Source organism: Scleropages formosus, chromosome 10, assembly GCF_900964775.1.
Source record: "Scleropages formosus chromosome 10, fSclFor1.1, whole genome shotgun sequence".
NCBI classification, from domain to species: Eukaryota; Metazoa; Chordata; class Actinopteri; order Osteoglossiformes; family Osteoglossidae; genus Scleropages; species Scleropages formosus.
This window is the reverse complement of record NC_041815.1, coordinates 30,366,758-30,393,006: the sequence shown is the minus strand read 5'-3', so window position 1 is coordinate 30,393,006 and position 26,249 is coordinate 30,366,758. Positions and strand designations below refer to the sequence as shown.

At 43.0% G+C, this 26,249-nt stretch overlaps 2 protein-coding genes and 2 pseudogenes across 2 annotated transcripts; all 4 read right to left on the bottom strand.

Moving 5' to 3' along the window:
• Window positions 1-694: 694 nt before the first annotated feature.
• Window positions 695-3,962, bottom strand: LOC114911709 (extracellular calcium-sensing receptor-like; annotated as a pseudogene).
• A 3,909-nt stretch (window positions 3,963-7,871) lies between these two features.
• LOC114911601 (extracellular calcium-sensing receptor-like) lies at window positions 7,872-11,034 on the bottom strand. The gene is made up of 5 exons (XM_029255491.1): window positions 10,747-11,034; window positions 9,575-10,369; window positions 9,228-9,455; window positions 8,910-9,033; window positions 7,872-8,785 (listed from the first exon to the last, which is right to left on the bottom strand). Exons 1-5 carry the CDS (start codon window positions 11,002-11,004, stop codon window positions 7,872-7,874), a joined length of 2,319 nt encoding a protein of 772 aa, XP_029111324.1. The 5' UTR covers window positions 11,005-11,034.
• A 4,089-nt stretch (window positions 11,035-15,123) lies between these two features.
• LOC114911613 (extracellular calcium-sensing receptor-like) lies at window positions 15,124-18,286 on the bottom strand (annotated as a pseudogene).
• Window positions 18,287-22,375: 4,089 nt separating this feature from the next.
• LOC114911616 (extracellular calcium-sensing receptor-like) lies at window positions 22,376-25,433 on the bottom strand. Its single transcript, XM_029255525.1, has 5 exons — window positions 25,161-25,433; window positions 24,079-24,873; window positions 23,732-23,959; window positions 23,414-23,537; window positions 22,376-23,289 (listed from the first exon to the last, which is right to left on the bottom strand). The coding sequence occupies exons 1-5, from the start codon at window positions 25,416-25,418 to the stop codon at window positions 22,376-22,378; spliced, it is 2,319 nt and encodes a 772-aa protein (XP_029111358.1). The 5' UTR covers window positions 25,419-25,433.
• Window positions 25,434-26,249: the final 816 nt, after the last annotated feature.

The following is a 26,249-nucleotide window of genomic DNA, read 5'->3' as shown; positions in this document are numbered from 1 at the left end:
ATGCTTTACCATTAAGAACTGTTGACAGCACTAGTAACAATTTCTCAATAAACCATGGAATCAGCATGGTTCATCCAAAAGCAGTGGAGCATGAAAATCCAGAATGGCCATTTCCAAAGGCTGAGGAGCACAGGGAGGCTGGTGTGCAGATGAGCACAGGGGCAGAGCAGCAGTGATTCTGTGGAGAGCAAGAGAATTTTCAGGGAGCCATAGAAACACAGGGGGAGACAATCTGTGCTCTTTCCTGGCACATGTGTGGCCAGTGTCACTGAGGGTTTCATACTCCACAAAGTAGTATGTGCTTCAACTTGTACTGTACTGGAGAACCTGTATCACTAACTCTGCTGTTGGGTTGAAACAGTTGTGAGAAACATATACATAGGATTACTTACATTTATTAATTCTGCTGACAGTTTACTCCAAAGCAACTTACAATGTTAAGGTTACAATTATTTACACATTTATACAGCTGGATAATTTTACTGGAGCAATGTAGGGAAAGTGCCATGCTTAAGGGTACTACAGCCAGAGCAGAGATGGAGATAGACCTGCACTCACCATGCTGCCAGCTGTCACACTACTTCAAAGTATTTGTGTAGTTGCATGATCAAAAAAACAACTGAATTTTAAAATCTGTCCTCTTTCGTAGCACATGTATGGCCAAAATGTGACACTACACAGTTGTTTGTTCTTTTTATGATTTTAAAACCCTTGCAGACATGTTACCCCTCAAACTTTTTCGTGAATTCAGTTCAGGTTTTAACAAAATGATGTAACACTTTGGCACAAAAATGCAGAACAGCAAACCAAAACTTGAAGCTAAAATGGCAAAGATCTCAACAGCTACAGTGAACTTGCCCGGTGAGCTGACATAGGCCGGGATAAAGGTGATCCACACCGCACAGAATATGAGCATGCTGAATGTGATGAATTTGGCTTCGTTGAAGTTGTCGGGCAGCTTCCTGGCCAGGAAAGCCAGTACAAAGCACATGAGAGAGAGGAGACCAATGTAGCCCAACACAGCCCAGAAGCCCACGGCTGAGCCCACGTCACACTCGAGAATGACCTTGTCTTTGTAGTACTTCATGTTCTTGTTGGGGAAAGGAGGGGATAATGTTAACCAGAGCACACAAATGAGGACCTGAATGAGAGTGAATGCAAGAACAGTGAGTCTCTGCTGTGGAGGTCCAAACCATTTCATGACATTGCTGCCTGGAAGTGTAGCCCTGAAGGCCATCAACACCACTATCGTTTTGCCCAGAACACAAGAGATGCAGAGGACAAAGGTGACCCCGAACGCTGTGTGACGCAGCATGCAGGACCACTGAGAGGGCCGGCCGATGAAAGTGAGAGAGCAAAGGAAACAGAGGGTGAGCGAGAAGAGCAGCAGGAAGCTCAGCTCTGAGTTGTTGGCCCTCACGATGGGAGTGTTTTTGTGGGCGAGAAACACCACGGCCACTAAAACAGTCAGACATGTTCCAAAGAGTGAGAAAATGACAAGCACTATTCCCATAACTTCTTCAAAGGACAAAAATTCAACAGTTTTTAGCACACATCTGTCCCTTTTTTCATTTGACCAGTATTCCAGATCACAAGGGATGCAGTCATTAGAATCTGAAAGGAAATGAATAGTTTTATTCTAGTGACTGTCATCTTAGCTATAGCCAGTGGGATGTTATCTTTTCTATTAAACATTAAGATGTATGTAGTAAAACAAATGTTGATTGTGATCCATCACCTGTCTTGTTGCTGATCTCCCCCTCAGCGCAGGGTACGCAGTCGTAGCAGCAGACGGGTTTTCCTCTCCGCACAGCCTTTCGAGTGCCTGAGGGACAGCTCTCACTGCACACTGACGTGGGCTTCTGTGTGGCACAAGAGCACATGAAGCCTCTGAACACTGATGGTAAGCAGAGTGAGGGACGGTGTAATTTCTCTTCCCCTGGAATTTAGGTGGTAGTCTTGTGGCAGTTGCTGTTGTTGTACCATGAAACAACATGCTGAGAAAACATGGGAGAGGACTCTTCAAAGTGCATTAATTTAGAGGTTTCACACTTACCTGTTTTTGACCACCTGCCCAAGCCATATCGACTGGACTCATAACAAACTGTTGACCGGGCGGTAAGGTGGCATCATAGTAGCCAACTGCCTTGAACTCCACTGCACCATTAGGACCAAGCTGCCAGTTCACGACTTCGTATTTAGCGGCTGGGTCTCCATTTCCATCAAAGAAAACACGTTCTCCAGTTCTCAGTGTGAAATTGACCTTTTTGAGAGCATCAAGCACCTGAGGGAGAGAAAAACATTTCCAACTGGTTTTTGTAGTTTCAGAAATCTCAGATACAGAATGTTTTACTGAGTTGACACACGCAAGTGGACTTACCTGCCATGGCTCAATGTTTAGGTTTTTTGCACAGCCTTTATGTGGCGTACATTCTAGTTGGTTGTGCAGAGAGTATGCTGTAGCATGAACTGATTTATAAACGTTATTAGTTATTCTTATTTCTGATGTGTCAGTGTATTGGTTTTTCAGTTCAGTCAGACTTTCAGAACCTGTGCAGGGTTTTGTGTATCTAGAATTGTCTTCCTTTGACAAAGAACACTGGAAAGCAGTTTCCCAAAAGTCTTTGAGGAAAGCATTGTCTGTATTTTTTGACACGTGAAGTTTCAATAAGAATTCATTTAAGCCTGAGATTTTAGCCCCTGTGACAGCAAAGCCAATAGACCCACCAAGAATCCTGTAACTTGATGGTGTTGCAAGATGGCTTCCTGTTATCCATGCTTCAGTTCCAACCATTTGGAAACCAGTTATATTCTGAAGAGTTAGCTGCTCCAAGAAATAGTACATTTCCAAAACAGTCAGAAATGCTACTACCACTTTGGCCGTTCCTCTTTCAATAGTATCTATAACCTTGAGTAGTTTTTCTGGTTCTGTTCTGTGAAATTTCACAGAATACTCAATGCAGATGCCCTCCTGGTTGGCAGCTTCCACAAAGGTAGCCATCCCACTGTTACCATAGTCATTGTCACTCCTGACAGCACCAACCCAGGTCCATCCAAAGTGTTTGACCAGCTGGGCCAGTGCTCTGCTCTGGTAGTAGTCGCTGGGAATGGTCCTGAAGAAGTTTGAATACTTTTCCTGTAGCTCAAACACGCACAAGTAGCGAGGTGGCTGATCTATGTAAATAGTAATGAAAATCCGCAAAAATAAAATATTACAAAATAAATAGGAAGACAAGGTTTGTCAAGGAACAAGAATGGATCTCTTTTAAATAAATATTTGAGACTTCAAAGTTAGAAACTGGATCCAAATCTTATTGGAGTCTGTGCTTTTGCCCACAAACTTTATTCTACATTATGAGCTTCGTAGAGGGATAGGATGCCCTTCTATGTTGTATTTTTGTAAATATGATCTTGCAAAAACACTTCAAACATCTTATTGATAATCTCATGCATTTACAATCCTTAATTAATTTAAACTTATTGAACTAGTACAAATCAATAAAAGCTCTAAATTATGTTGTTCATTATTGAAAACAGAAAAATATTCTTATTCTTACCACAGGGATATGAAAAGGACCAACACTTGTTGCGATGGCAATGGTGTTTGTTGAACTTGACTCCCCTATGATAGCCTTTATCGCTGCAGATCTGGAGCACAATGTGTCAGACCGCATTTCCTCATAGCTGTTCATCAGAGCCATGGCTGACCGTACTGAGAACGTTACTGAAGCACAGGTGTCATATATCTTGTAACCCAGAGTCACTCCAGGCAGGATATCTGTCCTGTTGTTTATCTCTTCAATGGCAAAGATCATTGTCTGGGCCAACCGGAACTCTCGGAAATTCACTCTAGACATAGAAAAATGTCAAACATAGAACCTCATGCAGACATACTTCTGTTAAGTTATCAAGTCCTTTTACTGTAACTCTTACCCTTGGCAGTCCATGCTTGTAGGCTTGACTGTGAATTGGTTTTCCTTTCCACCAGTTTCCCCATGGAGGAAGAAAACACCACCAAGGGTTATTTGGCCTTCTTGAGAGAAGCTGGGCATGACTGCTGTCCCCAGCAACTGGCACCCTGGACTCTGTGCTGTGACAGAGAAGGCTCCCAGCGCCAGCAGTGCCAGCTGCACATGCATTTCTATCCGTAGGTTAGAGATCCAGCACAGCTCTGAGTGCTGTTTATATGTCAGACAGGAGTAGCTGTAATGGCACACTGGATCTCCATAATTCCCCCCAAGAGACACAGCTATTTCCCTGGATACACTAGCTAGAGGAACTTGTACATGTAAGTGATCCAGATAAATTCATCATTTAATCACTGAAGAAATATATGCAGTCTTCTCTTGGTTATATTTCTGAAGTCTAGTATCATTTTGGACATCTAGTCTTGTAATCGTTATCAGTTTTGTTGATCACGCATATATAAAGCCTTAAATTTGCACATTTTTTGATATCACAGGGTCTCAACAACACACAGGTAGGAACACTACACCGAGGGATTGCCCATATATGTCCACACACAAGGTCACAAGGTTGCCCTATTTCACACAGGAGATGATATAGCACATTCTCATAGCTCCCTGAAGAGTGTTCAGGTGTTCCACAATTCTTTATAATTGTCATGCAATTAAAACATATCTTTTTCCAGTGAAATCAATTAACAATTCACTCATCCTATTTTCAGAAGGAACTTTTGAGATAGACCACAACATGAAAATATATTTTCTTGCCAAGTATGTAAGAGTAACCAGCCTGTGTTGCAATATCACCAGACAAAGAACTATTTTTGTAGTTTACCAAGAAAATAGATCTAGACAAGTCAATCTTTTTGTTAATAATTTTCAGCTGTTTGTGTGAACCCCATTCCAGTAGTCTTTTATCATATCACATTCCCAGAATAAATGTACCAGAGTTCCCAGATAGGCTTTGCATTTAAAGCACAGCTGAGGTGTCCCTGGGAACATAATGTGAAGGCTTAATACAGGGAGAGATTCTGTGAATGAGCTTGAGGTTTTGCTCCTGGATGCTAAGGGAAGTGCAGGCAGAGAAGACAAGAGCACATATAGATGACTGTTCTTAATCTCTAAAGCCAAGTCAAGGTCCTGTTTCCATGTCTTCCTCACTATAAAAAAGTTAATTATATATAATTACAGGAAGTCTCCGGGTTACGAAAATTCGGCTTACATTCAACCCTTAGTTACGAACCACCCCCTTACTGACCAAAAGTTAATGTTTTTTATCACCCGTAACTAAACATGAGATGAAATCTTCATAACTAAGCTTATTACTTTAAAAATCTGAGTAACTCTACATACAATGGTTCTTAATAACAAACGGGCGCTACTTTACTACACGCATCAAAGCATTATGTGTCTACAGTGGTTCATCGGTACATGGGCGGGGCGCGTGAGCCTGAAGTAGAACAAAAACTTGGTTCTTTTCAGTCGGACTGCATTGAGCACACCCGTGTGCCAACCCATGGCTGGCTGATACATTACATACCAACAGGATCAAACTCAAGACTGCAGAGTGACGATGGTTAAAATCCAAGACTGGCACAGACCTGGAGGTCTACAAAGAATTCGTAGATACCTTTCACTCTGCTGCCTCCTCAGCTAAAACAACCTTCTTGCACAATAAAATATAGTCTGCAACTAAAAAAACCACAAAGACTCTTTGCCACCTTCTCATCCCTTCTCTGTCCTCCGCTGCCTCCTCCTGCATCTTCGCTCACTGCTGATGACTTTGTTTTGTTTTTCAGAGACAAAGTCAAAGCAATCATAGACAAGCTCTTGGCATCTCCTTCCCCTGATCGCGCGGAACCATCGTGCAAAGTCACACTCTCCGAATTCAATCCCCTGTCAGAAACTGAAATCTCCGACCTCCTGCTGTCACAGAAAGCCACCACCTGCTCGCTAGATCCGATCCCATCGACACTCCTACAGACTATCTCCCTGCAAATCTCCACTTTCATCTCCAAGATCATCAACTCCTTGCTCTCCTCTGGCTTCTTTCCATCTGCCTTCAAAACTGCCCTCATTTCACCTCTGGTAAAGAGACTCTCTCTAGATCCTGACTCAGTGCAAAACTATAGGCCAGTTTCTCTCTTGCCTTTTATGTCAAAAAACTCTTGTACGGGTGGCCTGTGATCAACTGTCTGAATTCCTCACCTGGAACCATCTCCTCGATGGATATCAGTGTGGATGCAAAGTTGCTCACTCTACTGAGACAGAGCTCCTGGCAGTGTCTGATGCTCCCCAGTCAGCTAGAGCGGCCTCCCGCTCCTCGGTCCTCATCCTTCTTGACCTGTCTGCAGCATTCGACACTGTCGACCACCGGGTCCTACTCTCCTCTCTTGGTCAGCTTAGCATCAAGGGAACAACACTAAAATGATTTGAGTCCTAACTGTCAGACAGATCGTGTCAAGCGGTCTGGCAGGGCTCCCGTTCTTCTCCTCTGCCTCTCTCAACTGGTTTACCACAAGGCTCTGTACTGGGCCTTCTACTCTTCTTAATCTATACCTCTTCCCTCAACCCTGTCATCACCTCCCATGAATTCAACTACTACTGCTACGCTGATGATACCCAGCTCTTCTCTCATTTCCACCTGGAGCATCAGACATTTCTGCACTCATCTCTCCCTGCCTGTCAGACATCTCTGCATGGATGTCCCATCACCACCACTCAACCTCTCCAAAACAGAGATCCTTCACCTCCCAGCTTGTCTGTCTTCCTGACGCAAACTTTCTATTAAGCTGGACAGCTCACTCATTTTACATACCTCCTTGGCTGAGAGTCTGGGAGTGATGACTGACTCAAGTCTATCGTTCTCTCAGCATATCCAAGCCACAACCTGGACCTGCAGATACATCCTGCACAACATCCGCAGGATCCATCCCTATCTAACAAAAGACTCTGCGCAACTAGTTGTCCAGGCCATGGTGAAACCATGTCTTATTGATAGCATTTGCTAATTCTTAGTATATCACCGTATAATGTTTTCATGCAGTCAAAGAAATGTTCCACGGTTTTTGTACTAAAATGTCGCACATTTACAATTTACATTTATTGATTTAGCAGATGCTTTTCTCCAAAGCGGCATACATGTATTGCATTTTCTAAACTCCTGTTACATATTCATACACGTTGTTATTGACTTTGTTATTGCAATGAATTGTCACCTCTTGCCAACATTTTGATCTTGTTGTCTACAGTGCACAGAATGCAGTGCCTTCTAGACTAGGAAGTATGACTATTAGGTGGACTCTGAAACTTCTAACCATCTTCACACACAGTAGTTTTACGCTTTAGGATGAAGAACTGTTGACAGCACTGGTAACAATTGATCAATAAACCATGGAGTCTGCATGGTTTATCCAAAGGTAGTGGAGCATGAAAATCCAGAATGGCCATTTCCACAGGCTGAGGAGCACAGGAAGGCCGGTGTGCAGATCAGTGCAGGGGCAGACCAACAGTGCTTCTGTGGAGAGCAAGGGTATTTTCAGGGAGCCATAGAAACACAGGGGGAGACAATCTGTGCTCTTTCCTGGCACATGTGTGGCCAGTGTCACTGAGGGTTTCATACTCCACAAAGCAGTGTGTGCTTCAACTACTACTGTACTGGGGAACTTGTATCACTGGGACTGTCGTTGAGCTCAACGGCTCCGAACTTGACAGATGTTATTCTATAAATTTGTGAAGTCATTTGACTAAGGAAAAGGAAAAATGCATAGGTGTGCCTCAAAATATTATTCTATTCATCTGAAACTAGATTAAACCAATTACATGCAACATTTTCCTGAATTTTGACTAATATCTGGTTTACGAAAGCAATTAATTGATGTCAAGTTCCAGAATGAGTTTGATCTTCTAGAGCGACTTGTTTGGCATTTTGCTCATCAAATTTTTCTTTGAATTAAATTCAGGTTTTAAGAGAATGATGTAGCATTTTGGTGTAAATATGAAGAAGAGCAAACCATAACTGGAAGCTAAAATGGCAAAGATCTCAACAGCTACAGTGAACTTGCCCGGTGAGCTGACATAGGCCGGGATAAAGGTGATCCACACCGCACAGAATATGAGCATGCTGAATGTGATGAATTTGGCTTCGTTGAAGTTGTCGGGCAGCTTCCTGGCCAGGAAAGCCAGTACAAAGCACATGAGAGAGAGGAGACCAATGTAGCCCAACACAGCCCAGAAGCCCACGGCTGAGCCCACGTCACACTCGAGAATGACCTTGTCTTTGTAGTACTTCATGTTCTTGTTGGGGAAAGGAGGGGATAATGTTAACCAGAGCACACAAATGAGGACCTGAATGAGAGTGAATGCAAGAACACTGAGTCTCTGCTGTGGAGGTCCAAACCATTTCATGACATTGCTGCCTGGCAGTGTAGCCCTGAAGGCCATCAACACCACTATCGTTTTGCCCAGAACACAAGAGATGCAGAGGACAAAGGTGACCCCGAACGCTGTGTGACGCAGCATGCAGGACCACTGAGAGGGCCGGCCGATGAAAGTGAGAGAGCAAAGGAAACAGAGGGTGAGCGAGAAGAGCAGCAGGAAGCTCAGCTCTGAGTTGTTGGCCCTCACGATGGGAGTGTTTTTGTGGGCGAGAAACACCACGGCCACTAAAACAGTCAGACATGTTCCAAAGAGTGAGAAAATGACAAGCACTATTCCCATAACTTCTTCAAAGGACAAAAATTCAACAGTTTTTAGCACACATCTGTCCCTTTTTTCATTTGACCAGTATTCCAGATCACAAGGGATGCAGTCATTAGAATCTGAAAGGAAATGAATAGTTTTATTCTAGTGACTGTCATCTTAGCTATAGCCAGTGGGATGTTATCTTTTCTATTAAACATTAAGATGTATGTAGTAAAACAAATGTTGATTGTGATCCATCACCTGTCTTGTTGCTGATCTCCCCCTCAGCGCAGGGTACGCAGTCGTAGCAGCAGACGGGTTTTCCTCTCCGCACAGCCTTTCGAGTGCCTGAGGGACAGCTCTCACTGCACACTGACGTGGGCTTCTGTGTGGCACAAGAGCACATGAAGCCTCTGAACACTGATGGTAAGCAGAGTGAGGGACGGTGTAATTTCTCTTCCCCTGGAATTTAGGTGGTAGTCTTGTGGCAGTTGCTGTTGTTGTACCATGAAACAACATGCTGAGAAAACATGGGAGAGGACTCTTCAAAGTGCATTAATTTAGAGGTTTCACACTTACCTGTTTTTGACCACCTGCCCAAGCCATATCGACTGGACTCATAACAAACTGTTGACCGGGCGGTAAGGTGGCATCATAGTAGCCAACTGCCTTGAACTCCACTGCACCATTAGGACCAAGCTGCCAGTTCACGACTTCGTATTTAGCGGCTGGGTCTCCATTTCCATCAAAGAAAACACGTTCTCCAGTTCTCAGTGTGAAATTGACCTTTTTGAGAGCATCAAGCACCTGAGGGAGAGAAAACATTTCCATTTGGTTTCAGCAGAAGTTGGTGAGAAACAACTACATCCCTACAAATGAGAGGTGTTACTGAACACAAAAAATTAAAATTATATTTATTAACTCACCTGCCAAGGTTCAGTCTGAAGGTTCTTTGCACAGCCTTTTTGTGGCATACACTCTAGTTGGCTGTGAAGAGAATATGCAACTGCGTATACTGCTTTGTAGACATTATTAGTTATTCTGATCTCTGATTCATCAGTGTATTGGTTTTTGAGCTCAGTCAGACTTTCAGATCCTGTGCAGGGTGTTTTGTAATTGGAACTCGTTTCCTTTGTCACGGAACACTGGAAAGCAGCTTCCCAAAAGTCTTTGAGGAAAGCATTGTCTGTATTGTTTGACACATGAAGTTTCAATAAGAATTCATTTAAGCCTGAGATTTTAGCCCCTGTGACAGCAAAGCCAATAGACCCACCAAGAATCCTGTAACTTGATGGTCTCACAAGACTGCTTGCTGTTATCCATGCTTCAGTTCCAATCAGTTGTAAACCTGTTATGTTCTGAACTGTTAGCTGCTCCAACAAACTGTTCATTTCTAAGAGAGCTACAAATGCTACCACCACCTTTGCTGTTCCTCTTTTGATAACCTCTACAACCTTGAGCACTTTTTCTGGTTCTGTTCTGTGAAATTTCACAGAATACTCAATGCAGATGCCCTCCTGGTTGGCAGCTTCCACAAAGGTAGCCATCCCACTGTTACCATAGTCGCTGTCGCTCCTGACAGCACCAACCCAGGTCCATCCAAAGTGTTTGACCAGCTGGGCCAGTGCTCTGCTCTGGTAGTAGTCGCTGGGAATGGTCCTGAAGAAGTTTGAATACTTTTTCCTGTCGCTCAAACACGCACAAGTAGCAAGGTGACTGATCTATATAAACAATAAAGAAAAATTGCAAAAATAAAATATTACAAAAGAATCTAAAAGGAAGACAAGGTTTAACAAAGAATGAGAATTCACCTTTTCTAAATACTTGGTTGAGACTTAGAATTTAGAAGCTGAATCCAGATTTTATTAATCTGTGCATTTGCTCACAATCTTTATCTGCACTTTCAGTTTTGTAGAGTTCTAAAGTGCAGTTTTATTTCTCATTTTTGTAAATATGATCTTGCAAAAACACTTCAAGCATCTTGCTGATAATCTCATACACTTACAATTTTTTATTTATTTAAATTGATTCCAACACTGCAAATCAATAAAGCTCTTATTTTTGTTTATCATTACTGAAAGCAAAGAAAAACTCTTACCACAGGGATATGAAAAGGACCAACACTTGTTACGATGGCAATGGTGTTTGTGGACCCAGACTCCCCTATGATAGCCTTTACCGCTGCAGATCTGGAGCATGATGTGTCAGTCCACATTTCCTCATAGCCGTTCATCAGAGCCATGGCTGACCGTACTGAGAACGTTACTGAGGCACAGGTGTCATATATCTTGTAACCCAGAGTCACTCCAGGCAGGATATCTGTCCTGTTGTTTATCTCTTCAATGGTAAAGATCATCGTCTGAGCCAACCGAAACGCTCTAAAATTAACTCTAGACATAGAAAAATGTAAAACAGCATTTTATGAAATATACTTCTGTTAAGCTATTAAGTCTTTCTGCTGTCATTCTTACCCTTGGCAGTGCATGTTTGCAGGCTCAGCTGTGAATTGGTTTTGCTTTCCACCAGTTTCCCCATGGAGGAAGAAGACACCACCAATGGTGATGTGACCTTCTTGAGAGAAGCTGGACATGACTGCTGTCCCCAGCAACTGGCACCCTGGACTCTGTGCTGTGACATAGAAGGCTCCCAGAGCCAGCACTGCCAGCTGCACATGCATTCCTGTCCGTATGTTGGAGGTGCAGAACACCTCTGAGTGCTGTTTATATTCCAGACAGGAGTAGCTGCACTGGTGCACTGGATCTCCATAACTCCCCCTCCCATAATGCACGGTTTTTTCCCTTGATACACCAGGTTGAGCAACTTGTACATGTAAGTAAAGAAATCCTGATCAACTCATCAGAATCAGAGTTAATCTGATTCTATGCTCAAAGTCACAAGGTTGCCTGTTTCACACGTGATGATGTAACACATTCTCATAGCTTCCTGAAGGGTGTCCCGATATTTGAGAATTATTTAGAAGATGTAACACATTCTCATAGCTTCCTGAAGGGTGTCCCGATATTTGAGAATTATTTAGAAGATGTAACACATTCTCATAGCTTCCTGAAGGGTGTCCCGATATTTGAGAATTATTTAGAAGATGTAACACATTCTCATAGCTTCCTGAAGGGTGTCCCGATATTTGAAAATTATTTAGAAGATGTAACACATTCTCATAGCTTCCTGAAGGGTGTCCCGATATTTGAAAATTATTTAGAATTGTCATTCAATTCAAATGTTAATTTTTGCAGTGGAAGAAACTTAAATGATTGAGTCATACTTATATTTTCAGAAGGAACTTTTGAGATAGACCACAACATGAAAATATATTTTCTTGCCAAGTATGTAAGAGTAACCAGCCTGTGTTGCAATATCACCAGACAAAGAACTATTTTTGTAGTTTACCAAGAAAATAGATCTAGACAAGTCAATCTTTTTGTTAATAATTTTCAGCTGTTTGTGTGAACCCCATTCCAGTAGTCTTTTATCATATCACATTCCCAGAATAAATGTACCAGAGTTCCCAGATAGGCTTTGCATTTAAAGCACAGCTGAGGTGTCCCTGGGAACATAATGTGAAGGCTTAATACAGGGAGAGATTCTGTGAATGAGCTTGAGGTTTTGCTCCTGGATGCTAAGGGAAGTGCAGGCAGAGAAGACAAGAGCACATATAGATGACTGTTCTTAATCTCTAAAGCCAAGTCAAGGTCCTGTTTCCATGTCTTCCTCACTATAAAAAAGTTAATTATATATAATTACAGGAAGTCTCCGGGTTACGAAAATTCGGCTTACATTCAACCCTTAGTTACGAACCACCCCCTTACTGACCAAAAGTTAATGTTTTTTATCACCCGTAACTAAACATGAGATGAAATCTTCATAACTAAGCTTATTACTTTAAAAATCTGAGTAACTCTACATACAATGGTTCTTAATAACAAACGGGCGCTACTTTACTACACGCATCAAAGCATTATGTGTCTACAGTGGTTCATCGGTACATGGGCGGGGCGCGTGAGCCTGAAGTAGAACAAAAACTTGGTTCTTTTCAGTCGGACTGCATTGAGCACACCCGTGTGCCAACCCATGGCTGGCTGATACATTACATACCAACAGGATCAAACTCAAGACTGCAGAGTGACGATGGTTAAAATCCAAGACTGGCACAGACCTGGAGGTCTACAAAGAATTCGTAGATACCTTTCACTCTGCTGCCTCCTCAGCTAAAACAACCTTCTTGCACAATAAAATATAGTCTGCAACTAAAAAAACCACAAAGACTCTTTGCCACCTTCTCATCCCTTCTCTGTCCTCCGCTGCCTCCTCCTGCATCTTCGCTCACTGCTGATGACTTTGTTTTGTTTTTCAGAGACAAAGTCAAAGCAATCATAGACAAGCTCTTGGCATCTCCTTCCCCTGATCGCGCGGAACCATCGTGCAAAGTCACACTCTCCGAATTCAATCCCCTGTCAGAAACTGAAATCTCCGACCTCCTGCTGTCACAGAAAGCCACCACCTGCTCGCTAGATCCGATCCCATCGACACTCCTACAGACTATCTCCCTGCAAATCTCCACTTTCATCTCCAAGATCATCAACTCCTTGCTCTCCTCTGGCTTCTTTCCATCTGCCTTCAAAACTGCCCTCATTTCACCTCTGGTAAAGAGACTCTCTCTAGATCCTGACTCAGTGCAAAACTATAGGCCAGTTTCTCTCTTGCCTTTTATGTCAAAAAACTCTTGTACGGGTGGCCTGTGATCAACTGTCTGAATTCCTCACCTGGAACCATCTCCTCGATGGATATCAGTGTGGATGCAAAGTTGCTCACTCTACTGAGACAGAGCTCCTGGCAGTGTCTGATGCTCCCCAGTCAGCTAGAGCGGCCTCCCGCTCCTCGGTCCTCATCCTTCTTGACCTGTCTGCAGCATTCGACACTGTCGACCACCGGGTCCTACTCTCCTCTCTTGGTCAGCTTAGCATCAAGGGAACAACACTAAAATGATTTGAGTCCTAACTGTCAGACAGATCGTGTCAAGCGGTCTGGCAGGGCTCCCGTTCTTCTCCTCTGCCTCTCTCAACTGGTTTACCACAAGGCTCTGTACTGGGCCTTCTACTCTTCTTAATCTATACCTCTTCCCTCAACCCTGTCATCACCTCCCATGAATTCAACTACTACTGCTACGCTGATGATACCCAGCTCTTCTCTCATTTCCACCTGGAGCATCAGACATTTCTGCACTCATCTCTCCCTGCCTGTCAGACATCTCTGCATGGATGTCCCATCACCACCACTCAACCTCTCCAAAACAGAGATCCTTCACCTCCCAGCTTGTCTGTCTTCCTGACGCAAACTTTCTATTAAGCTGGACAGCTCACTCATTTTACATACCTCCTTGGCTGAGAGTCTGGGAGTGATGACTGACTCAAGTCTATCGTTCTCTCAGCATATCCAAGCCACAACCTGGACCTGCAGATACATCCTGCACAACATCCGCAGGATCCATCCCTATCTAACAAAAGACTCTGCGCAACTAGTTGTCCAGGCCATGGTGAAACCATGTCTTATTGATAGCATTTGCTAATTCTTAGTATATCACCGTATAATGTTTTCATGCAGTCAAAGAAATGTTCCACGGTTTTTGTACTAAAATGTCGCACATTTACAATTTACATTTATTGATTTAGCAGATGCTTTTCTCCAAAGCGGCATACATGTATTGCATTTTCTAAACTCCTGTTACATATTCATACACGTTGTTATTGACTTTGTTATTGCAATGAATTGTCACCTCTTGCCAACATTTTGATCTTGTTGTCTACAGTGCACAGAATGCAGTGCCTTCTAGACTAGGAAGTATGACTATTAGGTGGACTCTGAAACTTCTAACCATCTTCACACACAGTAGTTTTACGCTTTAGGATGAAGAACTGTTGACAGCACTGGTAACAATTGATCAATAAACCATGGAGTCTGCATGGTTTATCCAAAGGTAGTGGAGCATGAAAATCCAGAATGGCCATTTCCACAGGCTGAGGAGCACAGGAAGGCCGGTGTGCAGATCAGTGCAGGGGCAGACCAACAGTGCTTCTGTGGAGAGCAAGGGTATTTTCAGGGAGCCATAGAAACACAGGGGGAGACAATCTGTGCTCTTTCCTGGCACATGTGTGGCCAGTGTCACTGAGGGTTTCATACTCCACAAGCAGTGTGTGCTTCAACTACTACTGTACTGGGGAACTTGTATCACTGGGACTGTCGTTGAGCTCAACGGCTCCGAACTTGACAGATGTTATTCTATAAATTTGTGAAGTCATTTGACTAAGGAAAAGGAAAAATGCATAGGTGTGCCTCAAAATATTATTCTATTCATCTGAAACTAGATTAAACCAATTACATGCAACATTTTCCTGAATTTTGACTAATATCTGGTTTACGAAAGCAATTAATTGATGTCAAGTTCCAGAATGAGTTTGATCTTCTAGAGCGACTTGTTTGGCATTTTGCTCATCAAATTTTTCTTTGAATTAAATTCAGGTTTTAAGAGAATGATGTAGCATTTTGGTGTAAATATGAAGAAGAGCAAACCATAACTGGAAGCTAAAATGGCAAAGATCTCAACAGCTACAGTGAACTTGCCCGGTGAGCTGACATAGGCCGGGATAAAGGTGATCCACACCGCACAGAATATGAGCATGCTGAATGTGATGAATTTGGCTTCGTTGAAGTTGTCGGGCAGCTTCCTGGCCAGGAAAGCCAGTACAAAGCACATGAGAGAGAGGAGGCCAATGTAGCCCAACACAGCCCAGAAGCCCACGGCTGAGCCCACGTCACACTCGAGAATGACCTTGTCTTTGTAGTACTTCATGTTCTTGTTGGGGAAAGGAGGGGATAATGTTAACCAGAGCACACAAATGAGGACCTGAATGAGAGTGAATGCAAGAACAGTGAGTCTCTGCTGTGGAGGTCCAAACCATTTCATGACATTGCTGCCTGGCAGTGTAGCCCTGAAGGCCATCAACACCACTATCGTTTTGCCCAGAACACAAGAGATGCAGAGGACAAAGGTGACCCCGAACGCTGTGTGACGCAGCATGCAGGACCACTGAGAGGGCCGGCCGATGAAAGTGAGAGAGCAAAGGAAACAGAGGGTGAGCGAGAAGAGCAGCAGGAAGCTCAGCTCTGAGTTGTTGGCCCTCACGATGGGAGTGTTTTTGTGGGCGAGAAACACCACGGCCACTAAAACAGTCAGACATGTTCCAAAGAGTGAGAAAATGACAAGCACTATTCCCATAACTTCTTCAAAGGACAAAAATTCAACAGTTTTTAGCACACATCTGTCCCTTTTTTCATTTGACCAGTATTCCAGATCACAAGGGATGCAGTCATTAGAATCTGAAAGGAAATGAATAGTTTTATTCTAGTGACTGTCATCTTAGCTATAGCCAGTGGGATGTTATCTTTTCTATTAAACATTAAGATGTATGTAGTAAAACAAATGTTGATTGTGATCCATCACCTGTCTTGTTGCTGATCTCCCCCTCAGCGCAGGGTACGCAGTCGTAGCAGCAGACGGGTTTTCCTCTCCGCACAGCCTTTCGAGTGCCTGAGGGACAGCTCTCACTGCACACTGACGTGGGCTTCTGTGTGGCACAAGAGCACATGAAGCCTCTGAACACTGATGGTAAGCAGAGTGAGGGACGGTGTAATTTCTCTTCCCCTGGAATTTAGGTGGTAGTCTTGTGGCAGTTGCTGTTGTTGTACCATGAAACAACATGCTGAGAAAACATGGGAGAGGACTCTTCAAAGTGCATTAATTTAGAGGTTTCACACTTACCTGTTTTTGACCACCTGCCCAAGCCATATCGACTGGACTCATAACAAACTGTTGACCGGGCGGTAAGGTGGCATCATAGTAGCCAACTGCCTTGAACTCCACTGCACCATTAGGACCAAGCTGCCAGTTCACGACTTCGTATTTAGCGGCTGGGTCTCCATTTCCATCAAAGAAAACACGTTCTCCAGTTCTCAGTGTGAAATTGACCTTTTTGAGAGCATCAAGCACCTGAGGGAGAGAAAACATTTCCATTTGGTTTCAGCAGAAGTTGGTGAGAAACAACTACATCCCTACAAATGAGAGGTGTTACTGAACACAAAAAATTAAAATTATATTTATTAACTCACCTGCCAAGGTTCAGTCTGAAGGTTCTTTGCACAGCCTTTTTGTGGCATACACTCTAGTTGGCTGTGAAGAGAATATGCAACTGCGTATACTGCTTTGTAGACATTATTAGTTATTCTGATCTCTGATTCATCAGTGTATTGGTTTTTGAGCTCAGTCAGACTTTCAGATCCTGTGCAGGGTGTTTTGTAATTGGAACTCGTTTCCTTTGTCACGGAACACTGGAAAGCAGCTTCCCAAAAGTCTTTGAGGAAAGCATTGTCTGTATTGTTTGACACATGAAGTTTCAATAAGAATTAATTTAAGCCTGAGATTTTAGCCCCTGTGACAGCAAAGCCAATAGACCCACCAAGAATCCTGTAACTTGATGGTCTCACAAGACTGCTTGCTGTTATCCATGCTTCAGTTCCAATCAGTTGTAAACCTGTTATGTTCTGAACTGTTAGCTGCTCCAACAAACTGTTCATTTCTAAGAGAGCTACAAATGCTACCACCACCTTTGCTGTTCCTCTTTTGATAACCTCTACAACCTTGAGCACTTTTTCTGGTTCTGTTCTGTGAAATTTCACAGAATACTCAATGCAGATGCCCTCCTGGTTGGCAGCTTCCACAAAGGTAGCCATCCCACTGTTACCATAGTCGCTGTCGCTCCTGACAGCACCAACCCAGGTCCATCCAAAGTGTTTGACCAGCTGGGCCAGTGCTCTGCTCTGGTAGTAGTCGCTGGGAATGGTCCTGAAGAAGTTTGAATACTTTTTCCTGTCGCTCAAACACGCACAAGTAGCAAGGTGACTGATCTATATAAACAATAAAGAAAAATTGCAAAAATAAAATATTACAAAAGAATCTAAAAGGAAGACAAGGTTTAACAAAGAATGAGAATTCACCTTTTCTAAATACTTGGTTGAGACTTAGAATTTAGAAGCTGAATCCAGATTTTATTAATCTGTGCATTTGCTCACAATCTTTATCTGCACTTTCAGTTTTGTAGAGTTCTAAAGTGCAGTTTTATTTCTCATTTTTGTAAATATGATCTTGCAAAAACACTTCAAGCATCTTGCTGATAATCTCATACACTTACAATTTTTTATTTATTTAAATTGATTCCAACACTGCAAATCAATAAAGCTCTTATTTTTGTTTATCATTACTGAAAGCAAAGAAAAACTCTTACCACAGGGATATGAAAAGGACCAACACTTGTTACGATGGCAATGGTGTTTGTGGACCCAGACTCCCCTATGATAGCCTTTACCGCTGCAGATCTGGAGCATGATGTGTCAGTCCACATTTCCTCATAGCCGTTCATCAGAGCCATGGCTGACCGTACTGAGAACGTTACTGAGGCACAGGTGTCATATATCTTGTAACCCAGAGTCACTCCAGGCAGGATATCTGTCCTGTTGTTTATCTCTTCAATGGTAAAGATCATCGTCTGAGCCAACCGAAACGCTCTAAAATTAACTCTAGACATAGAAAAATGTAAAACAGCATTTTATGAAATATACTTCTGTTAAGCTATTAAGTCTTTCTGCTGTCATTCTTACCCTTGGCAGTGCATGTTTGCAGGCTCAGCTGTGAATTGGTTTTGCTTTCCACCAGTTTCCCCATGGAGGAAGAAGACACCACCAATGGTGATGTGACCTTCTTGAGAGAAGCTGGACATGACTGCTGTCCCCAGCAACTGGCACCCTGGACTCTGTGCTGTGACATAGAAGGCTCCCAGAGCCAGCACTGCCAGCTGCACATGCATTCCTGTCCGTATGTTGGAGGTGCAGAACACCTCTGAGTGCTGTTTATATTCCAGACAGGAGTAGCTGCACTGGTGCACTGGATCTCCATAACTCCCCCTCCCATAATGCACGGTTTTTTCCCTTGATACACCAGGTTGAGCAACTTGTACATGTAAGTAAAGAAATCCTGATCAACTCATCAGAATCAGAGTTAATCTGATTCTATGCTCAAAGTCACAAGGTTGCCTGTTTCACACGTGATGATGTAACACATTCTCATAGCTTCCTGAAGGGTGTCCCGATATTTGAGAATTATTTAGAAGATGTAACACATTCTCATAGCTTCCTGAAGGGTGTCCCGATATTTGAGAATTATTTAGAAGATGTAACACATTCTCATAGCTTCCTGAAGGGTGTCCCGATATTTGAGAATTATTTAGAAGATGTAACACATTCTCATAGCTTCCTGAAGGGTGTCCCGATATTTGAGAATTATTTAGAAGATGTAACACATTCTCATAGCTTCCTGAAGGGTGTCCCGATATTTGAAAATTATTTAGAATTGTCATTCAATTCAAATGTTAATTTTTGCAGTGGAAGAAACTTAAATGATTGAGTCATACTTATATTTTCAGAAGGAACTTTTGAGATAGACCACAACATGAAAATATATTTTCTTGCCAAGTATGTAAGAGTAACCAGCCTGTGTTGCAATATCACCAGACAAAGAACTATTTTTGTAGTTTACCAAGAAAATAGATCTAGACAAGTCAATCTTTTTGTTAATAATTTTCAGCTGTTTGTGTGAACCCCATTCCAGTAGTCTTTTATCATATCACATTCCCAGAATAAATGTACCAGAGTTCCCAGATAGGCTTTGCATTTAAAGCACAGCTGAGGTGTCCCTGGGAACATAATGTGAAGGCTTAATACAGGGAGAGATTCTGTGAATGAGCTTGAGGTTTTGCTCCTGGATGCTAAGGGAAGTGCAGGCAGAGAAGACAAGAGCACATATAGATGACTGTTCTTAATCTCTAAAGCCAAGTCAAGGTCCTGTTTCCATGTCTTCCTCACTATAAAAAAGTTAATTATATATAATTACAGGAAGTCTCCGGGTTACGAAAATTCGGCTTACATTCAACCCTTAGTTACGAACCACCCCCTTACTGACCAAAAGTTAATGTTTTTTATCACCCGTAACTAAACATGAGATGAAATCTTCATAACTAAGCTTATTACTTTAAAAATCTGAGTAACTCTACATACAATGGTTCTTAATAACAAACGGGCGCTACTTTACTACACGCATCAAAGCATTATGTGTCTACAGTGGTTCATCGGTACATGGGCGGGGCGCGTGAGCCTGAAGTAGAACAAAAACTTGGTTCTTTTCAGTCGGACTGCATTGAGCACACCCGTGTGCCAACCCATGGCTGGCTGATACATTACATACCAACAGGATCAAACTCAAGACTGCAGAGTGACGATGGTTAAAATCCAAGACTGGCACAGACCTGGAGGTCTACAAAGAATTCGTAGATACCTTTCACTCTGCTGCCTCCTCAGCTAAAACAACCTTCTTGCACAATAAAATATAGTCTGCAACTAAAAAAACCACAAAGACTCTTTGCCACCTTCTCATCCCTTCTCTGTCCTCCGCTGCCTCCTCCTGCATCTTCGCTCACTGCTGATGACTTTGTTTTGTTTTTCAGAGACAAAGTCAAAGCAATCATAGACAAGCTCTTGGCATCTCCTTCCCCTGATCGCGCGGAACCATCGTGCAAAGTCACACTCTCCGAATTCAATCCCCTGTCAGAAACTGAAATCTCCGACCTCCTGCTGTCACAGAAAGCCACCACCTGCTCGCTAGATCCGATCCCATCGACACTCCTACAGACTATCTCCCTGCAAATCTCCACTTTCATCTCCAAGATCATCAACTCCTTGCTCTCCTCTGGCTTCTTTCCATCTGCCTTCAAAACTGCCCTCATTTCACCTCTGGTAAAGAGACTCTCTCTAGATCCTGACTCAGTGCAAAACTATAGGCCAGTTTCTCTCTTGCCTTTTATGTCAAAAACTCTTGTACGGGTGGCCTGTGATCAACTGTCTGAATTCCTCACCTGGAACCATCTCCTCGATGGATATCAGTGTGGATGCAAAGTTGCTCACTCTACTGAGACAGAGCTCCTGGCAGTGTCTGATGCTCCCCAGTCAGCTAGAGCGGCCTCCCGCTCCTCGGTCCTCATCCTTCTTGACCTGTCTGCAGCATTCGACACTGTCGACCACCGGGTCCTACTCTCCTCTCTTGGTCAGCTTAGCATCAAGGGAACAACACTAAAATGATTTGAGTCCTAACTGTCAGACAGATCGTGTCAAGCGGTCTGGCAGGGCTCCCGTTCTTCTCCTCTGCCTCTCTCAACTGGTTTACCACAAGGCTCTGTACTGGGCCTTCTACTCTTCTTAATCTATACCTCTTCCCTCAACCCTGTCATCACCTCCCATGAATTCAACTACTACTGCTACGCTGATGATACCCAGCTCTTCTCTCATTTCCACCTGGAGCATCAGACATTTCTGCACTCATCTCTCCCTGCCTGTCAGACATCTCTGCATGGATGTCCCATCACCACCACTCAACCTCTCCAAAACAGAGATCCTTCACCTCCCAGCTTGTCTGTCTTCCTGACGCAAACTTTCTATTAAGCTGGACAGCTCACTCATTTTACATACCTCCTTGGCTGAGAGTCTGGGAGTGATGACTGACTCAAGTCTATCGTTCTCTCAGCATATCCAAGCCACAACCTGGACCTGCAGATACATCCTGCACAACATCCGCAGGATCCATCCCTATCTAACAAAAGACTCTGCGCAACTAGTTGTCCAGGCCATGGTGAAACCATGTCTTATTGATAGCATTTGCTAATTCTTAGTATATCACCGTATAATGTTTTCATGCAGTCAAAGAAATGTTCCACGGTTTTTGTACTAAAATGTCGCACATTTACAATTTACATTTATTGATTTAGCAGATGCTTTTCTCCAAAGCGGCATACATGTATTGCATTTTCTAAACTCCTGTTACATATTCATACACGTTGTTATTGACTTTGTTATTGCAATGAATTGTCACCTCTTGCCAACATTTTGATCTTGTTGTCTACAGTGCACAGAATGCAGTGCCTTCTAGACTAGGAAGTATGACTATTAGGTGGACTCTGAAACTTCTAACCATCTTCACACACAGTAGTTTTACGCTTTAGGATGAAGAACTGTTGACAGCACTGGTAACAATTGATCAATAAACCATGGAGTCTGCATGGTTTATCCAAAGGTAGTGGAGCATGAAAATCCAGAATGGCCATTTCCACAGGCTGAGGAGCACAGGAAGGCCGGTGTGCAGATCAGTGCAGGGGCAGACCAACAGTGCTTCTGTGGAGAGCAAGGGTATTTTCAGGGAGCCATAGAAACACAGGGGGAGACAATCTGTGCTCTTTCCTGGCACATGTGTGGCCAGTGTCACTGAGGGTTTCATACTCCACAAAGCAGTGTGTGCTTCAACTACTACTGTACTGGGGAACTTGTATCACTGGGACTGTCGTTGAGCTCAACGGCTCCGAACTTGACAGATGTTATTCTATAAATTTGTGAAGTCATTTGACTAAGGAAAAGGAAAAATGCATAGGTGTGCCTCAAAATATTATTCTATTCATCTGAAACTAGATTAAACCAATTACATGCAACATTTTCCTGAATTTTGACTAATATCTGGTTTACGAAAGCAATTAATTGATGTCAAGTTCCAGAATGAGTTTGATCTTCTAGAGCGACTTGTTTGGCATTTTGCTCATCAAATTTTTCTTTGAATTAAATTCAGGTTTTAAGAGAATGATGTAGCATTTTGGTGTAAATATGAAGAAGAGCAAACCATAACTGGAAGCTAAAATGGCAAAGATCTCAACAGCTACAGTGAACTTGCCCGGTGAGCTGACATAGGCCGGGATAAAGGTGATCCACACCGCACAGAATATGAGCATGCTGAATGTGATGAATTTGGCTTCGTTGAAGTTGTCGGGCAGCTTCCTGGCCAGGAAAGCCAGTACAAAGCACATGAGAGAGAGGAGACCAATGTAGCCCAACACAGCCCAGAAGCCCACGGCTGAGCCCACGTCACACTCGAGAATGACCTTGTCTTTGTAGTACTTCATGTTCTTGTTGGGGAAAGGAGGGGATAATGTTAACCAGAGCACACAAATGAGGACCTGAATGAGAGTGAATGCAAGAACAGTGAGTCTCTGCTGTGGAGGTCCAAACCATTTCATGACATTGCTGCCTGGAAGTGTAGCCCTGAAGGCCATCAACACCACTATCGTTTTGCCCAGAACACAAGAGATGCAGAGGACAAAGGTGACCCCGAACGCTGTGTGACGCAGCATGCAGGACCACTGAGAGGGCCGGCCGATGAAAGTGAGAGAGCAAAGGAAACAGAGGGTGAGCGAGAAGAGCAGCAGGAAGCTCAGCTCTGAGTTGTTGGCCCTCACGATGGGAGTGTTTTTGTGGGCGAGAAACACCACGGCCACTAAAACAGTCAGACATGTTCCAAAGAGTGAGAAAATGACAAGCACTATTCCCATAACTTCTTCAAAGGACAAAAATTCAACAGTTTTTAGCACACATCTGTCCCTTTTTTCATTTGACCAGTATTCCAGATCACAAGGGATGCAGTCATTAGAATCTGAAAGGAAATGAATAGTTTTATTCTAGTGACTGTCATCTTAGCTATAGCCAGTGGGATGTTATCTTTTCTATTAAACATTAAGATGTATGTAGTAAAACAAATGTTGATTGTGATCCATCACCTGTCTTGTTGCTGATCTCCCCCTCAGCGCAGGGTACGCAGTCGTAGCAGCAGACGGGTTTTCCTCTCCGCACAGCCTTTCGAGTGCCTGAGGGACAGCTCTCACTGCACACTGACGTGGGCTTCTGTGTGGCACAAGAGCACATGAAGCCTCTGAACACTGATGGTAAGCAGAGTGAGGGACGGTGTAATTTCTCTTCCCCTGGAATTTAGGTGGTAGTCTTGTGGCAGTTGCTGTTGTTGTACCATGAAACAACATGCTGAGAAAACATGGGAGAGGACTCTTCAAAGTGCATTAATTTAGAGGTTTCACACTTACCTGTTTTTGACCACCTGCCCAAGCCATATCGACTGGACTCATAACAAACTGTTGACCGGGCGGTAAGGTGGCATCATAGTAGCCAACTGCCTTGAACTCCACTGCACCATTAGGACCAAGCTGCCAGTTCACGACTTCGTATTTAGCGGCTGGGTCTCCATTTCCATCAAAGAAAACACGTTCTCCAGTTCTCAGTGTGAAATTGACCTTTTTGAGAGCATCAAGCACCTGAGGGAGAGAAAACATTTCCATTTGGTTTCAGCAGAAGTTGGTGAGAAACAACTACATCCCTACAAATGAGAGGTGTTACTGAACACAAAAAATTAAAATTATATTTATTAACTCACCTGCCAAGGTTCAGTCTGAAGGTTCTTTGCACAGCCTTTTTGTGGCATACACTCTAGTTGGCTGTGAAGAGAATATGCAACTGCGTATACTGCTTTGTAGACATTATTAGTTATTCTGATCTCTGATTCATCAGTGTATTGGTTTTTGAGCTCAGTCAGACTTTCAGATCCTGTGCAGGGTGTTTTGTAATTGGAACTCGTTTCCTTTGTCACGGAACACTGGAAAGCAGCTTCCCAAAAGTCTTTGACATCACTGTTGTTTGGATGGTTTGACGGGTGAAGTTTCAATACAAACTCTTTCAACCCGTTTATTTTTGCTCCTGTGACAGCAAAGCCAATGGAACCACCAAGAATCCTGTAACTTGATGGTGTTGCAAGATTGGTTCCTGTTATCCATGCCTCAGTTCCAATCAGTTGTAAACCTGTTATGTTCTGAACTGTTAGCTGCTCCAGCAAATTACTCATTTCAACAAAAGCCAGGAATGCTACCACCACTTTTGCCGTTCCTCTTTTGATGATCTGTACAACCTTGAGTAATTTTTCTGGTTCTGTTCTATGAAATTTCACAGAATATTCAATGCAGATGCCCTCCTGCTTGGCGGCTTCCACAAAGGTAGCCATCCCGTTGTTGCCATAGTCGCTGTCGCTCCTGACAGCACCAACCCAGGTCCATCCAAAGTGTTTGACCAGCTGGGCCAGTGCTCTGCTCTGGTAGTAGTCACTGGGGATGGTCCTGAAGAAGGTGGGATACTCTTTTCTGTCACTCAGACATGCACATGTGGCAAAGTGACTGATCTGTATTAAGAATAAAAATAAAAGCATACATATACATTTCAATGGCTGAGCGCTAATTGCCATCTCTTCTGTATCACACCATTTTACAAATTAATAAAACTGTTTTCCTGTGGTAAAAAGTACATTTCTAGAATCATTTAGTTATCTGCCTCAAATATGTCTAGATGTGTTGTAGTCCCTCCACTATTTAAATATAAGCACATTAAAAAGATGTTTGTAAAACAGCTGGAGATTATTTATTGTACTTTGTGAACATTCCTTTAAGAAATGATAACCTTGAGTCTTACCACCGGGATCTGAAAGAGTCCAACACTTGCTGCAATTGCAATGGTGTTTGTGGACCCAGACTCCCCTATGATAGCCTTTACCGCTGCAGGTCTGGAGCACGATGTGTCAGTCAGCATTTCCTCATAGCCGTTCATCAGAGCCATGGCTGACTGTACTGAGAACGTTACTGAGGCACAGGTGTCATATATCTTGTAACCCAGAGTCACTCCAGGCAGGATGTCTGTCCTGTTGTTTATCTCTTCAATGGCAAATATCATCGTCTGAGCCAGCTGATATTCTCTAAAATTAACACTAGAAAAATAGCTAAGTATTTTTAACATATTAATCAAGATTATTAAATATGAGTAAGAGTATTGCATTTTTCTTACATTTGTTATATTTTTAACAATTTTATTACCAAAAGGTTCTTTGATACTGTTCCTTACCCTTGACAGTTCGTGGTTTTGGGCTTGACTGTAAAAATGTTTTGGCTGTCGCCTGGTTTTCTATGGAAGGAAAATACACCTCCAAGGTTGATCTGACCTTCTTGAGAGAAGCTGGGCATGACTGCCGTCCCCAGCAACTGGCACCCTGGACTCTGTGCTATGACAGAGAAGGCTCCCAGAGCCAGCAGTGCCAGCTGCACATGCATTCCTGTCCATAGGTTGGAGATCCAGCTCTGTGTGCTGTTTATATTCCAGACAGGAGTAGCTGCAGTGGCACACTGGATCACCGTGATTCCCCCCAGGACCCATGGCTCTTCCCTGGACACACTAGGTAGTGCAACTTCCATATGCACTAAATAGTAATCCTAACAACTCATCTGAATCTTTTTTCCAGAAAAAAGATTATTTACTGGTTAGGTATTGCAGTGTTCTTTTTTTTTTGAATTGCCCTGTTGTTGTTTTACATAATACTTACATTTATATTTATTTACTTAGCAGACGCTTTTCTCCAAAGCGACTTCCAGTGAACTTTAGGTAGTGTTATCAGTCCACACATTAGTCCACACACCTTATTCACCAGGTGACTTTCACTGCTTGATACACTACTTACAATGGGTCACTCATCCATACATCAGTGAAACTTTCACTCATACACTAGAAAAA

Excerpts from the sequence above, each read along its gene's own strand:
- LOC114911601 (XM_029255491.1), bottom strand. The coding sequence starts at position 11,004 with ATGATCTTTACCATTGAAGAGATAAACAACAGGACAGATATCCTGCCT. Across the intron at positions 9,034-9,227 it reads GGGCAGGTGGTCAAAAACAG|AAGCCCACGTCAGTGTGCAG; the intron begins GTAAGTGTGAAA and ends TGTGCCACACAG. Across the intron at positions 8,786-8,909 it reads GGAGATCAGCAACAAGACAG|ATTCTAATGACTGCATCCCT; the intron begins GTGATGGATCAC and ends ATTTCCTTTCAG.
- LOC114911616 (XM_029255525.1), bottom strand. The coding sequence starts at position 25,418 with ATGATATTTGCCATTGAAGAGATAAACAACAGGACAGACATCCTGCCT. Across the intron at positions 23,960-24,078 it reads TTCAGACTGAACCTTGGCAG|GTGCTTGATGCTCTCAAAAA; the intron begins GTGAGTTAATAA and ends TCTCTCCCTCAG. Across the intron at positions 23,538-23,731 it reads GGGCAGGTGGTCAAAAACAG|AAGCCCACGTCAGTGTGCAG; the intron begins GTAAGTGTGAAA and ends TGTGCCACACAG.